At 39.9% G+C, this 18,104-nt stretch overlaps 1 protein-coding gene across 5 annotated transcripts in view; it reads right to left on the minus strand.

Annotated features, from left to right (window-relative positions):
• PER3 (period circadian regulator 3) overlaps positions 1 to 18,104 on the minus strand; it is a 66,607-nt gene that overhangs the window by 35,196 nt on the left and 13,307 nt on the right. For all 5 annotated transcript variants that reach the window (XM_017856081.1, XM_017856082.1, XM_017856080.1 and 2 more), the window contains exons 7-13: positions 16,029 to 16,177; positions 13,832 to 13,910; positions 11,862 to 11,968; positions 11,158 to 11,314; positions 6,110 to 6,215; positions 5,092 to 5,220; positions 4,526 to 4,676 (exon numbers count right to left, since the gene is read on the minus strand). In XM_017856081.1, coding sequence (XP_017711570.1) covers positions 4,526 to 4,676; positions 5,092 to 5,220; positions 6,110 to 6,215; positions 11,158 to 11,314; positions 11,862 to 11,968; positions 13,832 to 13,910; positions 16,029 to 16,177 — 878 coding nt within the window. The remainder of the gene's footprint in view (positions 1 to 4,525; positions 4,677 to 5,091; positions 5,221 to 6,109; positions 6,216 to 11,157; positions 11,315 to 11,861; positions 11,969 to 13,831; positions 13,911 to 16,028; positions 16,178 to 18,104) is intronic.

The raw sequence follows: 18,104 nt of genomic DNA on the forward strand, positions 1-18,104 counted from the left end.
ATTTATACTTAAAAAAATTTTCAAATTGTTTTTCTGAAGTTTCCAATATATATTCTTAAGTACTTAGTGTCTACCTCCAAATAATAAAATACTGTTTCAAATACAGTATAAGGACCTAATAACAGTATATTCCCAATACCTTCCACCCAACCTCTGTAGTATTATTGTCACAAAGATTACTTATATATACGCTATAAATCCAGTTTGCTGGTTTTGCTTTAGTCCATTACCTTTATGAGTAATTTTAAAAATTAAAAAATAGAATTTTTTTAATCTTCATTTATTCCATTTCCAGTGCTTTTCACTTCTTTGTGTAGATTCAAGTTTTTGGTCTGGTATCATACTCCTTCTGTCTTAAGAAATTCCTTCATCAAAAATATTTCTCAACATTCACATATGACAACAAATGTTTTTCAATAATTATATGATTGGCATTGTTCTATTTATTTGGTAACTATTCTGAGTAAGGGGTAAAATTCCATCTGGTGTGTCTGTGTGTATCCCTTTAAAAATGATTTGTACCTATCTACAGAGTGCCTAGATTTTCTCAAAGCACTATCCACAGAGACATTTCTCTATTTATGTTATAAACACAGTGTATTTCTCTATTTATGTTATAAACACAATATAATCACTGACAAGGGAAAATTTATGTTCATGTTTGCAAAATTACATGGTCAATTGTAAAGCATTAGCAGCATTAGAATTCATCAAGAGATGATAAGTGGAGACTTGATAGACAATGTCTGTATTTAGACAGCTTGAAAACTATATATCTTTGGTACAAGTCTGTATTTGGTAATATTTTCTTCTAATTTCATTTAAATACATCATCCTGTTTTGTCTTGAAAAAAAAAATTCCTTTAGCACTTCTTATGGAATAAGTGTGCTGGAAATAAATTCCCATAATATTTGTTTGAGAAAATCTTTATATCACCTTTATTTTCTTGAAGATCATTTTCACTAGGTACAGAATTCTGTGCTGACAGTTTTTCTGGTTGAAGATGTTACTCTACTGTCTTTTTAGTGTGCATGGTTTCTGAAGAAATGTCTGTTATAACTCTTATCTTTGTTTCTCCATACGTAATCTTTTTTTCTGACTGCTTTCAAGATTTTCTTTTTTCCATCAGTTTGAATATGATATGCCCAAATGTTTTGCTTTGTTTTTGTTCTGTATTTAACTTATTTGATGGTCTTTGGCTCTGTAAAAAATTCTTGACTGCTATTTCTTCAACTATTTCTTCTGAGATTCCAATTACACCTATGTTGGATAGTTTGAGGCTGTCTCCAAATTCTTAGAACGCTCTATTCTGTTTGCTTCATTCTTCTTTCTCTGTTTCAGCTTGAATAATGATTCTTTTCCAGGCTGTGTTGAATGCTATTGAATGTGTTCCTCATCTCTGGCACTGATGTTACAGATGTTACATTTCCATTTGAGGGTTTCTTTCATGCCCATCTCTATGCTGTGATTACCCACCCAGCCCTGCATGGTGCCCACTTTGTCCACTAGCCTTTAATGCATCATTCATAATTATTTTACGTTCCCTGTCAGATAGTTGCAACTTCTGTGTCCTATCTGAGTCTTGTTCTGATGATGATTTTGTCTCTTGGGAGGGTTTTTTTTTTTCTTTTACCTTCTTGCCCATCCATATGCTACATAATTTCTTGTTGAGAACTGTATAACTTGTGTAGCATACAGAGACTGGGCATGCCTTTCCTTCTTTTAGACCTCTGTTCGAATTAATCTAATTTTTAGGCCAGGTTTGAGTATTGTAATGGATTTACAGGATGTAGAACAGTTTTCAAATTCCTCTAGTTATACCTTTTGCCTCAGCTGGTGGCTGGTTTGGTGGGTAATTTTTTTGTTTTTTCTCAATATCTGCTCCACTTTCAGCTTTTGGTCTTTCCTTGTCATTGTGCCTCGGAGAGGGTCTGTCTTCTGCAAGTTACTTGACTCAGGCTGTCGGTGCGCTGGAATCCAGTGCTGCATCTTTCTTCTCCCTGCAAATATGTTTCTCTCCTTAAATTTTAGGCCTGCTGGCTGCTCTCTAACCTCAGCACTCTGAGTTGTCAAGAAAGGTCTTGAACTTGCCTTTCATCCAGATTTTTCTGTTGTAAATTTGGGGTGATGCTGTTTCTGGCTCTCTACATCCCTGAGAAGAAACTGGAAGCAACCTCACTCTGAACCTGTTCAACTTACGGGTCATCTTCTCTCACTCAGGCATTCCATCACCCTAGACATGGACACTTACTTCTCCTGGATTTCCTCAATGATGTCTCTTGAAGCTGGCCTCTGTACATGTAGCCAAATGGGCTTTACATATCCCTGTTGTTCCTTGCCCTCCCATATTAACTTTTAAAATCTCCCTTCTTATTCTACCTTAAAGCATTATTTGCTCTTATATTGTAAGAAAGGTAAACATATAAATTGTAAAACTGAAGTTCCCATAAAGCATGTAAACAATGATCATGCTTAACTAAGCATTTTCCTTTTCATTGGTATATATCTCTAGTCAATTTCTAACATTTAAATCATAACATTTTAAAGTTGTATCTTCATGTCTCTCAAGTAAAGAGTAAGTATAAAGGTTTCTTAGCTCTTTAAACTTGTAGGTCTCCAAATGTTAATAAAATCAAGATCTCCCAGAAACATTGGTTCTCCAAAGCTGTACCAAATGGCAAAAGATCTTCCTTCTTCTTCAAAGTCACATCCTGTGTGTGCTATTAGAGCCAAATATAAGAATCTGTCTAAGGAGTGGGAACATTTCAGTTTCTAAAGTAGCTGCGTAAGCACATGGAGTTACCCGCAGCTTCAATTTTATAAAAAATCAATGATGGAATATTGCCGTCTACTTAAAGATACAGCCTTCAAAAAAAAATAGTACCAATGGTATTACAAGATCCATGGTAGATGATAAGAAACTGAATAATGCAAGAAGTAAGAAGGGAAGTGAAGTGAGAAGGGAAGCTATTCTGAGGACAGAAGTCAGTATGTGAAATTCTGATACTACCATGAGATCCTAGGCCCAGGCAGCTGTGAGTAGGACTGGCAAGACCAGACAGTGAGAAAAACATTTAGACATTTTAGCTTTAAAACTTCCTAAAAGAAATAGCACTGCCAGGACATGGAATAATAATCTATATAGTAAAAATTGTATTTAAGATAAATTTTTCTGCAGAGCGGGAATGTGGGGGTTTCGAAGGACAAGAATAAAAAAAGCAGCTGTTATTCCTGTCTTGTGCCCTTACATGTAACAGCAGAAGAAACCAATGGAATGCTCACCTTCCTATCGAGGTGAACAGAAAAAAATGAAAGAACAGGACTTGCTCTATCTGGGGAGTCCTATAGGCTCCACTATGGTTTGAATGGGTTTGTCCCCCATGATTCTTATGTCGGAACTTAAAACCCAATGTGACAGTGTCAACAGGCACATGTTCCCATGAATGGGATTTTCAACCTTTCAGAAGGGCTGGAAGGAACTAGCTAAGTCTCTTCCTGCCTTTCTGTCCCTTATGCCATGTGAGGACACAGCGTTTGCCCCCACCCAAGGAAGTGATGTTCTCTGAGAAGCAGAGACCTGGCCCTCACTAGACACTGAACCTGCCGGTGCCCTGATCTTGGACCTCCCAGCCTCCAAAACTGTGAGAAATAGGTTTCTGTTCTTTATCCATTATCTAGTCTCAGGTATTTTGTTACAGCAGTACAGACTAAGACGGTTCCCAGTGATGTCACCTATGGGAGGAGCAGTTTGACTTTTTGTGGTATAAATCATGTCAAGTCCTGAAACGTATAGCTGTTATCATTACTGACCTTAGAAATTTCACCCCACTGTGTAAAACGTCTACATTTGACAATGATAGAGATTAATAACATTTAGTGACCAAGATCCATCACAACTTCCAAATTATATTAACATTCAGGAAGAAAAATGAAGGGAAAGTTAGCTAAATTTAAATGTCAATCTAATTTGATTTCCATATTATTGAACTTCCCTATGCCATACAATACAACTAGGTTAACTTTTCAATATGATGCCAGTTTTAGTACTGATCCAGCTCTTTTGGAGTGCTCCTCACCTCATATTTGAGAAAAGTAAATACACGTCAAGAAAAGAGCCAAAGTTTTTCGCTGAATTTAGGTCACAAAGATTTCTGTTTGAAATGACGAAAGGGATTTTCATTTTAATATACTTTATTATTTAAAATGCATTCTAAAATCCACTCTTTTTGTTTCAAGAGATGCCCATGCAGGGAGGAAAATCTATGATTTGTTGGTATTTTCAAGAAAAGTTAAGTCTTCAGTAAAAGTGAACTGCAACTATTACAAATACATTCTAATACCATTTACTTTCAAAACAGTATTTGCTGTTGCCATTATTATTACTACTATTACTATTGCTATTTAGGCAAATCAAGAAATATGACAAGCACCAACACAGGTCATGACTTTATGCTCATGAATCACATATGTGACATCTATGTAGAGAGTGACACCCACAAGAGGAGATCCTTGGGGAGGACTCACCATCATCATTTGCTGACTCACCACCACCATTCCGTTCTGTGCGTGTCCCCGTCACTGGCTTGAATGATGATTTGGTCATTGACTCGATGTAGAGCTGCTGACCCAGATTCTTAATTTTGTTGACACTGGCATAGACCTGCTGCAAGGTCATCTTAGGGAAAGGAAAGATAAAATATGTTTCAAAAATTACGAAAATGTCCACTAAAAGATACATAAACAAAATACACTTAGCTTCTGCTTCTCTGAAGACACAATGATTAAAGCACAGTAATCGTTTTAATTCAGTTTCCTGCACCATGCCACAGGATACTGGTACCAACAAATACTAAATAAATCTGTTCAAAATATGCTAATTTTTAGAATGCATATAATTAATTCAAATATCACTTTCCAAAGGTGGTATCTTCTTTTTACAGACATTTTTCCCAAAGCAAAATGGATGAAAATGCCTGTTATCAGATGAGGTCTTCGAGTCAGGAATATATACTAAGATGTTACCACATGCAGAACTGAGGTAGTACAGAAAACACAACGCCTGTATAAGGATGTGACATAAGCCCATGCACCTGCTCTGCCTTTGTCTCTTCCACACAGTGACCGCTGGCCTCACTGGAGGAGGCGATGCTGACAAGCTGCTCCTGCGACCCGCTGCTCCCCAGGCTCCCATAGCCGCTGGACACACTCACGTGAACTGGCTAGAAGGACAGAGAGGAACAAGTCCAGAATTGCTGGGTGTCTAAATGCAGCCACCTCAGAGCTCATCTAGAATCATCTAAAAATTAAGATGACAATTCCCGAAATCCCCAATTAGGTGTGTGCAGGTTAGTACTTTTAACGCTGACATGAAAGGCACTCCTCTGTCATTTTGGTAATTCTCAAGGGCAAAGTCTTATGTTCTAGTCTAGGTAGGTACTTCCAGGACAACACATTGTTAAAAAGCCATAGTATAATTAATTTTTTAAACCTGAAAATAAACTCTAGTTCTCTATGTCCAGTTTAGAATAGAGAGAACAAACTAAATATATATTGTACTTTTTCCAAGAACGTGGCAGGTATTTCATGCACCCTGGAGATTTTACGGGAGACATTCTGAAAACCACTGAGAACAGTTACTCTACGTGACACCATCAGTTCTATTTCCCACTTATTCACTGAATCTCTTGTAGAAAACACCTTTGGTATTTCTTCTCAACACACGCATTTCCCCACTTTTGCCTTACAATAGTTAAGAGAAACTGAGACCTACCATCCCTCTCCTCCCATCTTTAAAACTGAAATTATTTAAAAAATCCTGAAGCCAAAACCCAAAGGCTGAGCCCACTGGTGCCTCTGCAGTGTAAGAATTCTCTCAGTCACTTGGTTTGCTGTCTTACAATGGGTTCTTACAAAAATATTCTGTGTAACACAGAATAAGGAACAAACAATAAAATTTAATTTAAAAACGAAAAGAGAAAGACAAAATTTCTGGAATGCAGAGGGCAAAGATTTGTTTCCCTTTACAGTTTATTTTTGTCAAGTGACTTTACTGAGCATTAAAACAAAACACAATTCGGGAATTTTGTATTTTTAAAAATCTCACCTTACCTGTAAGAGAAGTTTGTAAATTTGTTCTTGTAATTCTGTTACGTCTTTGTCATTATTGTTCATCTTCTTAATTTCGGTAGCAAAAACATCCTCGTTTAGTGGGCTCCTAGAAAATTCCCAGTGAGAGATTGAGTCAAACAATTTAAATGTGAAGTCGAAAGTGATTTTTAATAGACTATTCCAAGATAGATCTATGCTTTTACAAAACAATTCTTTGACTCCTAAAAGAAAATATGAGGCTAGAATTCTACCCATGGAGGTACAGAAACTAATAAGAGACAAATGAGACATTAACAGGCCCCTTAAGTTTCTCTAAAGCACTCATCTTTCTGTAATGATTTCAGTGCTATTTATGTACAAATCTAAAATTAGTGACAAGTAACCTCCTTAGCTACTAAAATATCTTCCGCAAATAACTGGTTTCAAAATTTGACAGTAACTGAGTAACTTACTATAAGAATTTTAAAGGCCCCAAGTTTGCCAAACAACATTTAACGTTTAATGCACCTAACACTTAAGTTATCTAATTAAGACGGTTCTGCAATCCACCCTAGTGGTGAAAATGTAGCTATTACAATACCTTCGGTCTGTCTTACACTCCAATTTTAGAGCATCTATGACCCGAATACAGTGAATGGCACACATGCCAACAGAGAGGATCACAAAGAAGGGAAGGAACTGATGTCTACTTGGGACCTTCTATGTGACAGGCATTGTACTAGTTTTTTTTTTTTTTTGAGACAGAGTCTTGCTCTGTCACCCAGGCTGGAGTGCAGTGGCGTAATTTCAGCTCACTGCAATCTTTGCCTCCCAGGTTCAGGCGATCCTCCTGCCTCAGCCTCCCGAGTAGCTGGGATTACAGGCACGTGCCACCATGCCCGGGTAATTTTTGTATTTTTAGGAGAGACGGGATTTCACCATGTTGGCCAGGCTGGTCTGGAACTCCTGACCTCAAGTGATCCATCCGCCTCGGCCTCCCAACACCGCACCCGGCCTGTACTAGTTTTTATAACATACAAGAATACCTAACATTTTGAAAACCCTTATTTTCAAGTGCTTTACAAGTATTTTCTCCTTCACCTGATTAAATTACATTTTCCAGGTGGCCTGGCAGGTAAGGGGGAAGCAGGTGTTCACGAAGGGACCAGAGTCTGGGCTCCAGAGCCCACACTGTGTGCCACCACACTGTACTGCCTGTGGGTACCTTGGTAAAGCAAGTCCCATTCATGAGGCACACTGAATCAGCTGCCATCAGCTCATGGAGTCCTCACAACAACCCCGGAATGCAGGAATTATCCCCAATACCCAAAGTCAGGGGATGAGGTAGTCTGAGGAACTGGCCCAAGTTCACATAACTGAGAAGCAGCAGTTAGGATTTGAATCTGCCTATGTCTGACCCCCAAGCCTGGGCTGTCCTTTTTCATTAGGCCAGCCTGCCGTTTCTCAACTGATACATGCAGCTCAGTTACCTAAAAACTGAAACAGTTTCCCAAAGGCAGAAATTATCAAGAAAATCATAGGATGCTGACAGTGTCATAAAAGCAGTCAGGAATACCGCCACGTGTAGGGACTATTCACTCACCCTGCGCATTCTCATCACAGTGGAACAGCTGCACCAATTGCCTTTCTCTCCCTTAGCATCTAGCCTGTATCTAGATCAATATCTATCTGCATGCTGTCAGGTACACCATATGTCTGTGGCAAGCAGTACCTGAATATATAACCTTATTTCACAATCTGACACACTATACATTTTATGTAACTGTCTCCCCCTATATCCCACTGCCAGGTAAGCACCACGGGGTGAGGTATTTTGCCTATTTTGTTCACTCCTGGATCTTCAGTACCTAGAACAGTGTCTGGTCTATAGCAGGCACCCACTACATATTTGTTAAAGGAACAAATACATGATTGATTGATCTGGGAATAAAAGTACACTTGGTTCCTAATATAAACACATTGTGAGCTTGAAAACCTTTCAGAGGTATTTGGAATTTATTTTTTGAGTGAAATGGAAATAGAACAGATTGCTTTATGAGATTTACATATTCCTAGTTGTGAAAATTTCTGCAAAACTAAATTGTGTATATATACATATTTTAAAGACAGGGTCTTGCTCTATTGCCCAGCCTAGAGTGCAGTGGTGCAATTTTGGCTCACTACTGCCTTGAACACCTGGACTCAAGCAATCCTCTTGCCTCAGCCTCCTAAGTAGCTGGGAGGACTACAGGCACGTACCACCATGCTCAGCTAATTTTTGTTTTTACATTTTTTGTAGAGATGGGGTCTTGCTATGTGGCCCAGGCCAGTCTTGAACTCCTGGCCTCAAGTGATCCTCCTGCCTCAGCCTCTCAAAGTGCTGGGATTACAAGAATGAGACATTAAAGTGTTTTTTAAATCAGTAATTATGTAATGCAAAACTGATCAATCTGCAGACAATAAGGAGACAGCCTTCATGAAAGAGCAATAAAAATGCCATGAAATATTACGTTGCTGTGTATGTGAAGTGAAGTAGGAGTAAGAGAGAAAACTTGGCTGCAGTCTCCACTTTCACTCCTCCCCAAGTGATCCCTGGGAATGTTACTCTAGCTCACTCAGTATGGATTTTACCTATAAAATGAGAGCTGAGGACACCTGACCTGCCTGCGTGCAGTGCTGCTGGGAAGGACTGAGAGAGATGGGCAGGGTCCCTTGCTAAACAGTCTCGCAACCCCCTTCCCATTTCAACTGTCACACTTACCAAACTCTAGTTATATATGACAGTGCCATTTTTATTTACTGTCTCTCCCATTACAGTGTGGGTTTCCTGATGGTAAAGAGAACGTTTTGATTACCATCACATTCTCAAGGCCTGGTACACTGTCTTACACAGAGCTTTATACTTTATAAATATAATGAATAATTATTATTTTATGAGCAAGATGAATACCTAATAGACCTTAAATCCTTTCCCTCACATAATCTTTGTTGTTAAGATGTAAATACTGGTGTAATTTTTAAAAATACTGAAAACATTCTGAATATTCACAATATTCACTGTTGCGTAATTTCACATGTATTTCATCAAAGAACTGAAAAGAGAGCTTCAGAAATCTAGGCTGTATCTTTAACTCTGACTGGGGCTGGGGAACACAGACCATCAACGAGCCCCAGATGGAAGCCTCATGGAGGCATCTTACTGGCTGTGGTTTCCTACATTCATGCCAAGCAACCATCGGATTTCATGTTCATTTCCCAATAGGTTTCCGTACTTGGGGCGGGGAGGTTGGGAGAAGGGACAAAGTCCTTTCTGAGCAATACAAATGGTAATTACTTGGCAGCTGTATCTCTTAATAATCAAATTCGTTTTCTAGCACAAATCAGTCTCATGAGTTAGGGCGGCCAGGAGCCCATTTCTTCCATTAAGTTCTAGACGTGCTCTGCAGAGAGGCCAAACCCTGGAGTAGAAAGAGGTAAGAGCAACCTTGAGACCTCTTCTCACCATGGCTCTGCACATCATCTCTACTGTAATATTAACAGGTGATTCAAATACGTCTTACTGGTTCTCAGTTTCATGTTCATGTAGACAATGCTGTATAACAAGATACCAAAAAACATTAACTTCTCAATCTCAGCATGATACTGGAGTCAAGTAAAATTTCCATGCTTAAAAAAAATAGACATCAAAGGGAAACCTAGCGCCAGGTCAAAAGGCCTAGAGTTCAATTAAAAATGGACCAAAGCGTTGGGCATGATGGCTCACACCTGTAAGCCCAGCACTTTGGGAGACCAAGGTGGGCGGATCATTTGAAGTCGGGAGTTCAAGAGCAGCCTGGCCAACATGGTGAAACCCAGTCTCTATTAAAAATACAAAAAATGAGCTGGGCGTGCGCCTGTAATCCCAGCTACTGGAGAGGCTGAGGCAGGAGAATCGTTTGAACCTAGGAGGCGGAAGTTGCAGTAAGCTGCGATCGCGCCACTGTACTCCAGTCTAGGTGAGGGAGTGAGATCCTGTCTCATTAAAAAAAAAAAAAAAAAAAAAAAAAGGACCGAAGATTCAGGGGCCTAGGGGTACTGTAGCCTACAGGAAGTAGTGGGCCGGGTTGGTCTCATTCCATTCCACATGATGCTGTTACATGGACATGCAACAGCAAGCAAACAAGCCAGTGTCGGCTGTGCTGCCAGGAAAAGAAGTATCAAAAAATGGACACAGGCCAAGCACAGTGGCTCACACCTTCAAAATCCCAGCACTTTGGGAGGCTGAGGCAGGAGGATGCTTGAGCGCAGGAGTTTGCGACCAGCCTGGACAACATAGCAAAACCCCATCTCTACAAAAAATACAAGAATTAGCTGAATGTGTTGACAGGTACCTGTGGGCCCAGCTACTTGGGAGGCTGAAGTGGGAGGATCACCTGAGCCAGGGGAGGTTGAGGCTGCAGTGAGCTGTGACTGCATCACTGCATTCCAGCCTGGGCAACAGAGGGAGACCTTGTCTCAAAAAAAAAGAGACACAAATAAGTGGAATTTGATGGCAGAAGGCTGATATAAAAAGTTTTACATGCTCACTAAAGAGATATTTAAAATAGAGAGGAAAAAAAACAAAAAAAAAAAGAAAAAGAAAAAAAACCTGTAGGTCATAGTATCTACACATAACCGAAATTCATATTTTATTTCCTTTCAATCCTCTTTTCCTTATTTCATAGTATGTTTATGTTTTAAACATAATTATAATCATAGGTACAATTTTGTATGCTGATTTTATATTTAATGTGTCAAATATTTTCCATGTTATGTGATCTCTGCAAAAATTTTCATTGACCAGCATAATAATACATCAAGCAAATATTCCAGATTTTACTTAATGATGGACATTTAAGCTACTTTAAAGCTGATATTATGACTTACTTTAAGGCTCATGGTACATATTGTCAAACTATCTTCCCAAAGCACCGAAAAAAAAATCTATGCTTTATTTAGTCCATGTGTCAACTAAGTCAGAGGGCAGTCAATAAGCTAAGGAATATTATTTGATACAAGAGATGTTTTAGAAAATATGAAAACTGGCTTACGTTCGAACTTTATGCCGACCAATGATGAAAGAAACCTTCCGGCTCCAGGGATTCACAAAGCTGGACCAGCTGGAATCCAGTATGATGTAGTCTCCATTTTGAGTACAAAATCGAATGGGAGAATGTTCAAAGGGAGGATGCCCTGCATACTTCAAGACTATATAAAATAATAAGACAAAAATAGGATTTATGTAACATAGATACTGATTATAAATGTCCTTTTTAAGCCATTTATTTGTAAATGTTTTAGTGGTTTTTTTTTTTTTGAAATTGAGTCTCGCCCTGTTGCCCAAGCTGGAGTGCAGTGGCACAATATTGGCTCACTGCAACCTCCATCTCCCAGGTTCAAGCAGTTCTTGTGCCTCACTCAGTCTCCTGAGTAGCTGAGATTACAGGCGTGCACTACCATGTCTGGCTAATTTTTGTACTTTCAGCAGAGGTGGGTTTCACCATGTTGGCCAGGCTGGTCTCCAACTCCCGGCCTCAGGCGATCCGCCCACCTCAGCCTCCCAAAATGCTTAGATTATAGATGTGAGCCACTATACCTGGCCTGTTTTAGTATGTCTAAATAGAAAACAATTGCTTTAGCAGCTTCAATATAATGTCTATCTGGTTAAAGGTTGCGCTCTAATGAGATGAAAAGAAAAATTACAACAAATCAATGAGAGAAAAACATTTCCTCCTATAAAGGAGTAGGTCCTGACCTTTTTGGTGTATGGCAACCATCAGAGAACGATCTTCAGGGTGCAGGTAGCTTAGGATCGATGTTCCGATCAGGTCCTGAGGTAGGTAACCCAGCAAAGGCACTGCTCTGGGATACAGATACACAACACAGGTGGCATGTTATACTCATCAGGTAATTCTTACAATTTATATGTTTTTAAAAACACTTCTGTATTTCACTCTAAATGTGAGACAATTTTATGTAAAGCTGTTTATCTTAGCATTTATAAAAACAACAAAGAACCCAAGTGCCTATCCTGGGGGAAATGGCTGTATAATCTAACACGTTGGTTATCTGACACATTGCATCAAAATCATCTAGGGAACTTGCTAAAATACAGATCCACAGGCTCGCTGTAAGCTTACTAAATCAGAATCTCTGGAAGTAAGACCAGGCATCTGTATTTTTAGCAAGTTCCTTAGAGGACTCTGATGCCCTCCATAATTGTGTTTATGTTGCCATTTAAAAAGTCTACAAAAAGCACATTGTAATGTAGAAAGATGCTGATGATGTTAAATGAATAATGCAGGTTGCTAATTCATACAGCATAATTAAGATTACATAAAAACAATGTCACCTAGGCCGGGTGCGGTGGCTCACGCCTGTAAATCCCAGCACTTTGGGAGGCTGGGGGGGTGGGGGGCAGACTGCCTGAGGTCAAGAGTTCGAGACCAGTCTGGCCAACACGGTGAAACCCCATCTCTACTGAAAATATAAAAAAATTAGCTAGGTGTGGTGGCGTGCGCCTGTAATCCCAGCTACTTGGGAGGCTGAGGCAGGGGAATTGCTTGAACCAGGGAGGTGGAGGTTGCAGTGAGCCAAGATTGCGCCACTGCACTCTAGCCTGGGCAACAGAGCGAGACTCCATCTCAAATACAAAACAAAACACAACAAAAAAACAATGTTACCCAAAAGGTAATATCAGATAGACAGACAGCTAGTACACAGAAATAGTTTCAGGATAAAGGTTCATGGGAAACTTACCATGGTAAGACTAAGGATGCCTCAGAAAAAACTGGATTCCATAAATATTTTCCATGTGTAGAAACCCACAAATATTTTCTAATACAAGAGATTTAAGCTATTTTTAAAATTATATTTAGCTGAATTTTCTTACTTTATACAGATTAAGTATTGCACACATTACTATTTGGTTTCAAGGTAAATACTATCAAATACACTCATTTTCAGATGTTAAATTTTTTTAATAAAAAATTATCAAAAAATGTTTTGACATTTTGCTTTACAGTTATGTGTGGTGTGGTGTCTTGGTTCCCAGATTTTGAATTTCATGAGTAAGTAAAATGTAAAATAAATATGGGGAAAATTGTGGGATACTGGTGTAGTGATACTGATATTTACTTTTTCCAAATAAAGATATTAAAAAACAGCAACAAGCAGTAACAACTACCTACTATCACTATCCTTTAAATAACAAAGACTATTTCAACATCCCCCAAAAGCAGGAAGGACAGAAGTTCAAAATAAAGAATAATTCTTTATAAAAAATAATCTGTTCTCCCCACCTTCGCCTCCACTTCAGACTAACCAAAATTTCATCATAAACTGTTTTGAGAAGCACTTGGCAAGTGGAAATAACACCAGAATAGGTGCTAGAAGACCAGTCTCGGTCCCAGTTTGAGCGCAGATACTATACATCTGTTCTCAGCAAACTGGCCACTGGGTTCATTATCTTCTCTGTAAAATGAAATAATTCTTGGCCTAGCTAAAGCATACTGTTGAGAAATCAAATATAACTTGTAATCACGTTCTAATATGCAAGATATTTATATTAAAAATTTAGACAACTTATATTTCCATTTAACAAAGATCAAATAGGCAAATGGACAGATTTCAGTTATATAATGCATAAACATGCAAACATAAACTTCTTCACATTTATATTTATTTTCAGAAACAAATTTATTTTAGGCTTAAAGAAGTGCTTACCTTTCATCTACTTCAAGAAAAACACACCCTGGGGTGTGTGTTGTGGTAAAGATTCTTTTATTCACTGGGATTCGAGGAGCTATGAAAAAAAAAACAAAGACCCATTTAAAGGCAAATATCTGATTAATCATCCACTTAACTAACCACTTAACATATTAAAAAGAGAACAAAATCTATATGAAATGGCAGAAATCTCATTTAGGGCCTGGCCTTCAAGCAGCCAAAGCTACAGTTAAATAATAATTTCATCACTAACTACATTTTAATTAGGTAAAAATGTGAAGCCTATTAAAGTCAATTTTAAACACAGAGAGAACGAATGTGCACATTAAATAGTTTTCTCTCTCTCTTTTTTTTTTTTTGGAGACAGTCTCGCTCTGTCCCCCAGGTTGGAGTACAGTGGCACGATCTCGGCTCATTGCAACCTCTGCCTCCCAGGTTCAAGTGATTCTCATAACTCAGCCTCCCAAGTAGCTGGGATTACAGGCACCTGCCACCACACCTGGCTCATCACAAATAATAGTTAAAACTGGAGTGACTGAAAAGTTTAATCAGATTTAGTAGCTGCATATAACTAAACAAACAAAAATACTACAATTATTATTTAGTACCATGTGGATATTCTTAGTGTAATAAAATTGGTATGGTCAGTTCTATTCTAATGCTTGCTTTAATAATGAAGTGTGGCCAGGCTTGGTGGCTCACGCCTGTAATCCCAGCACTTTGGGAGGCCGAGGCAGGCCGATCACTTGAGGTCAGGAATTTGAGAGCAGCCTGGCCAACATGGTAAAACCCTATCTTTACTAAAAACACAACAATTAGCAGGGTGTGGTGGTGGGCGCCTGTAATCCCCGCTACTCGGGAGGCTGAAGTATGAAAATTGCTTGAACCTGGGAGGTGGGGGTTGCAGTGAACCGAGATCGCAACACTGCACTCCAGCCTAAGCAACAGAGCAAGACTCAAGAAAAAAAAAAAAAAAAAAAAAAAAAAGTGATTGATATATTAGGGAACAATCTGAGCAAGTGCTAATATCTCATTTGCTTGTGCACTATTTTATTTTCAAGAAACCTTCAGTGAATGCAGAAAACAGCATCCAGTTGAAAGGAACCACTTACATACACACAATAACAAGTGTGATGGCTGACATCTATAATCCCAGCACTTTAGGAGGCCAAGGCAGAAGGATCACTAGAGCCCAGGAGTTCGAGACCAGCCTGGGCAACATAGTGTGACCCTGTCTGTACAAAAATAAACAAGATTAGTTGGGTGTGATGGTGCGCGCCTGTGGTCCTAACTACCCTGGAGGCTGGGGCGGGAGGATCACTTAAGCCCGGAAGTCTGAGGCTGCAATGAACCATGGTCACACACTGCACTCCAGCCTGAGTGACAGAGCAAAACCCTGTCTCAAAACAAAGCAAAACAACAAAAAAAGAATACACAAAAACATGCATACACACCTCAAACATCTACCTGCTACCTCAGTCCATCCTGTGCTATGACCCATATTTATTGTAGTGTTTGTATATTTCCTAATCATTTAACAGGTATGAAATGATTATCATTTTTGTTCCATTTGTCTTATTTTAATATGCAACTTTTGAGTTTTGTGCTCCTAAACCCATTTTTCCCATAAGCCCTGTGGTTTTTATTGTATGACTGTTACTTAGGATGGTAATTTGCAGGAAAGCATATGTCATTTTACATCTGAACTGACTTCTCAGTAATACGTGGAAACTGCCTATGTATTGATATATGCATGATATATGCATTTAGAAATATAGTTCTGCTCGTAAAAGATAAAATATATGTTTTACTCAGGGAGTTTCAAACACTTCAAAAACATAAAATCACTCTTGTGGCTTCTCTGGGAAACAATTTCAGCACTCTTATTTCACACAACACAAGCAAAAGGCCACACTGGGTCACCAGCAGAGGGAGGACTAGAAGACTGTATCTGTCACCAAATCCCGTGCTGAGACCATTCGTTCAGCCATGCTGACCATGAAGGCAATGCCATACAAGAAGCCAAAAGTCAGTAAACAGACACATCAATGAAAACCAGCTTCAAACGCCTGAAGAGTTTAAGGATCAAATTGGAGACCCAAGAGCTCTTTTTTTGTTCTATGACTGATGTAAACGGACTTTCCCATGTTCCTATCTGATTGCTGACATTTCTGCATCTTATCTACTGATTTACCTTCATAACCAGAGTGAATCTTTTCAACCACAGTGAGACAGCAAGGTTCTGATTCCGATTCTGGCTGGCCAGGGCGATGTACATAAATCAGATAGGGGATGATCCGGAATGGGGAGTGACGCTTCTCCTGCTTTCTGTCTTCACCTCCACTGAGGAGATTAAAGATATTAGTGCTGGTCCTGATGCACCCTACTGGCCCACGGCAAAACAAGGCTGGGAGAAATGTTTTATTGGTAATTTCCAAGAGAGATATACCCACATCTAAAATGTTTAAACATGTTTGTTTTCAAAAGAAAGAATATAGTAGCTTAAATTTTCTATATTATTCAACAAGTAAGAGGTTGTGTAAAGAACTGGCTTAGCTTACTGTGAGTGTAAAAACAGAATTAGTGGTTCCATGACTTTTCTCCTAGCCTCTATGCACTGAATTCCCAGTTTGACTTTTCCCCTTCTGCTATGAAGAGGGACAAGCATAATCGTCTCATCTCACATATCTACATCAGGTGTCACAAGAGAGAAAACGGGGTCCCCTGCAATCATGCCCTGGGGCCAGTTCTCAGTCGTCCCTTTCTACACTCTCTAAGAACCAATTTTGTCTCCAGCTTCAGTGATGAGGGCCCTTGCACGAGGTCAGGCGCTCCATCCATAAAGGCATCTGGCTGAGGAGGAAAGAAAAAGTTGAGGCTAAAACCAAGCTCAGCAAGCCCCGTCCCTGGCACGCTCCTTTCCACTCCTCACAAGAACCTCTCGGCAGGGGCGGCTCTAACTGATGACCTCAAAGATCACAGCTGCCCGGCAGACACTTCTACTGGCAGATGCCACTTCACCTAGAAGTCAAAAAGCCCAAGACTGAATTCACACTCCCCAACTTTTACCAATCACTTGTTTACTCTCTCGCCAGCACGTAAAGTGTGACTGCCAATCCTAAGGGGGTCTTTAGTGCTGCCAGAGATTCTCTAGTCTGTTCCTACTTCCCCCTCATCTTTTTTTTTTTTTTTTTTTTAAAGACAAGAGTCTTGCTCTATCGCCCAGGCTGGAATGCAACGGCACAATCTCGGCTCACTGCAATCCCCACCTCCTACCCAGGAGTACGCAGCCTCCTGAGTAGCTGGGATTACAGGTGTGCGCCACCACGCCCAGGTGATTTTTGTATTTTTAGTAGAGATGGGGTTTCAACATGTTGGTCGGGCTGGTCTCAAACTCCTGACCTCAGGTGTTCTGCCTGCCTCGGCCTCCCAAAGTGCTGGGATTACAGGTGTGAGCCACCGCGCTCGGCCCCACCTTGCTCTTTCTCTTCTCCCACACACTCCAGAATCTTCTTCCACTCTGCACCCTCAACTGATGACCTTGCTTCCCATTTCACCAAGAAAAGAGAATCTTTGGGAAGTGAGCTGTGTCCCGGTGCTGCTGACCCACATCCATGCTCACACCTTCCGGCTTCCCTCCCCATCCGCGAATGCATTTTTCAGGTTGATCCAGCCCAAGGGTTTTAAACGCCATTTACACGCTGACGACCCAAATATCTACCTCTAGCCTGGAAGTTTTCCTTAACTCCAGACTCTCATAGAGTCTCAACTTACATATTCAACAGTTATCTCAAACTTAGCTTATCTAAAACTAAGCACCACATTCTTTCCCTCCTCCTCCAGGAAGTTGCTTTTCCTAGAATTTCGTCTGCCTCAATAAATGGTAACTCCAGCCCCAAACTCCTGGTGTTATCCTTGACTCTTATTTCACACTCACTCCAAATATAACCCATTAATAAAATTCTGGTAATTAGCTCTTAAAAAATATCCAGAGTATCTCTTCTCAGCCTTTTGGCTAAGATCAAGTGTAAAAAATATCCAGAATAGGCCGGGCGTGGTGGCTCAAGCCTGTAATCCCTGCACTTTGGGAGGCCGAGACGGGTGGATCATGAGGTCAGGAGATCGAGACCATCCCGGCTAATACGGTGAAACCCCGTCTCTACCAAAAAATATAAAAAACTAGCCGGGCGAGGTGGCGGGCGCCTGTAGTCCCAGCTACTCGGGAGGCTGAGGCAGGAGAATGGCGTAAACCCGGGAGGCGGAGCTTGCG

The sequence above is a fragment of the Rhinopithecus bieti genome, unplaced genomic scaffold (assembly GCF_001698545.2).
Source record: "Rhinopithecus bieti isolate Rb0 unplaced genomic scaffold, ASM169854v2 scaffold_40368, whole genome shotgun sequence".
Lineage (NCBI taxonomy): Eukaryota > Metazoa > Chordata > Mammalia > Primates > Cercopithecidae > Rhinopithecus > Rhinopithecus bieti.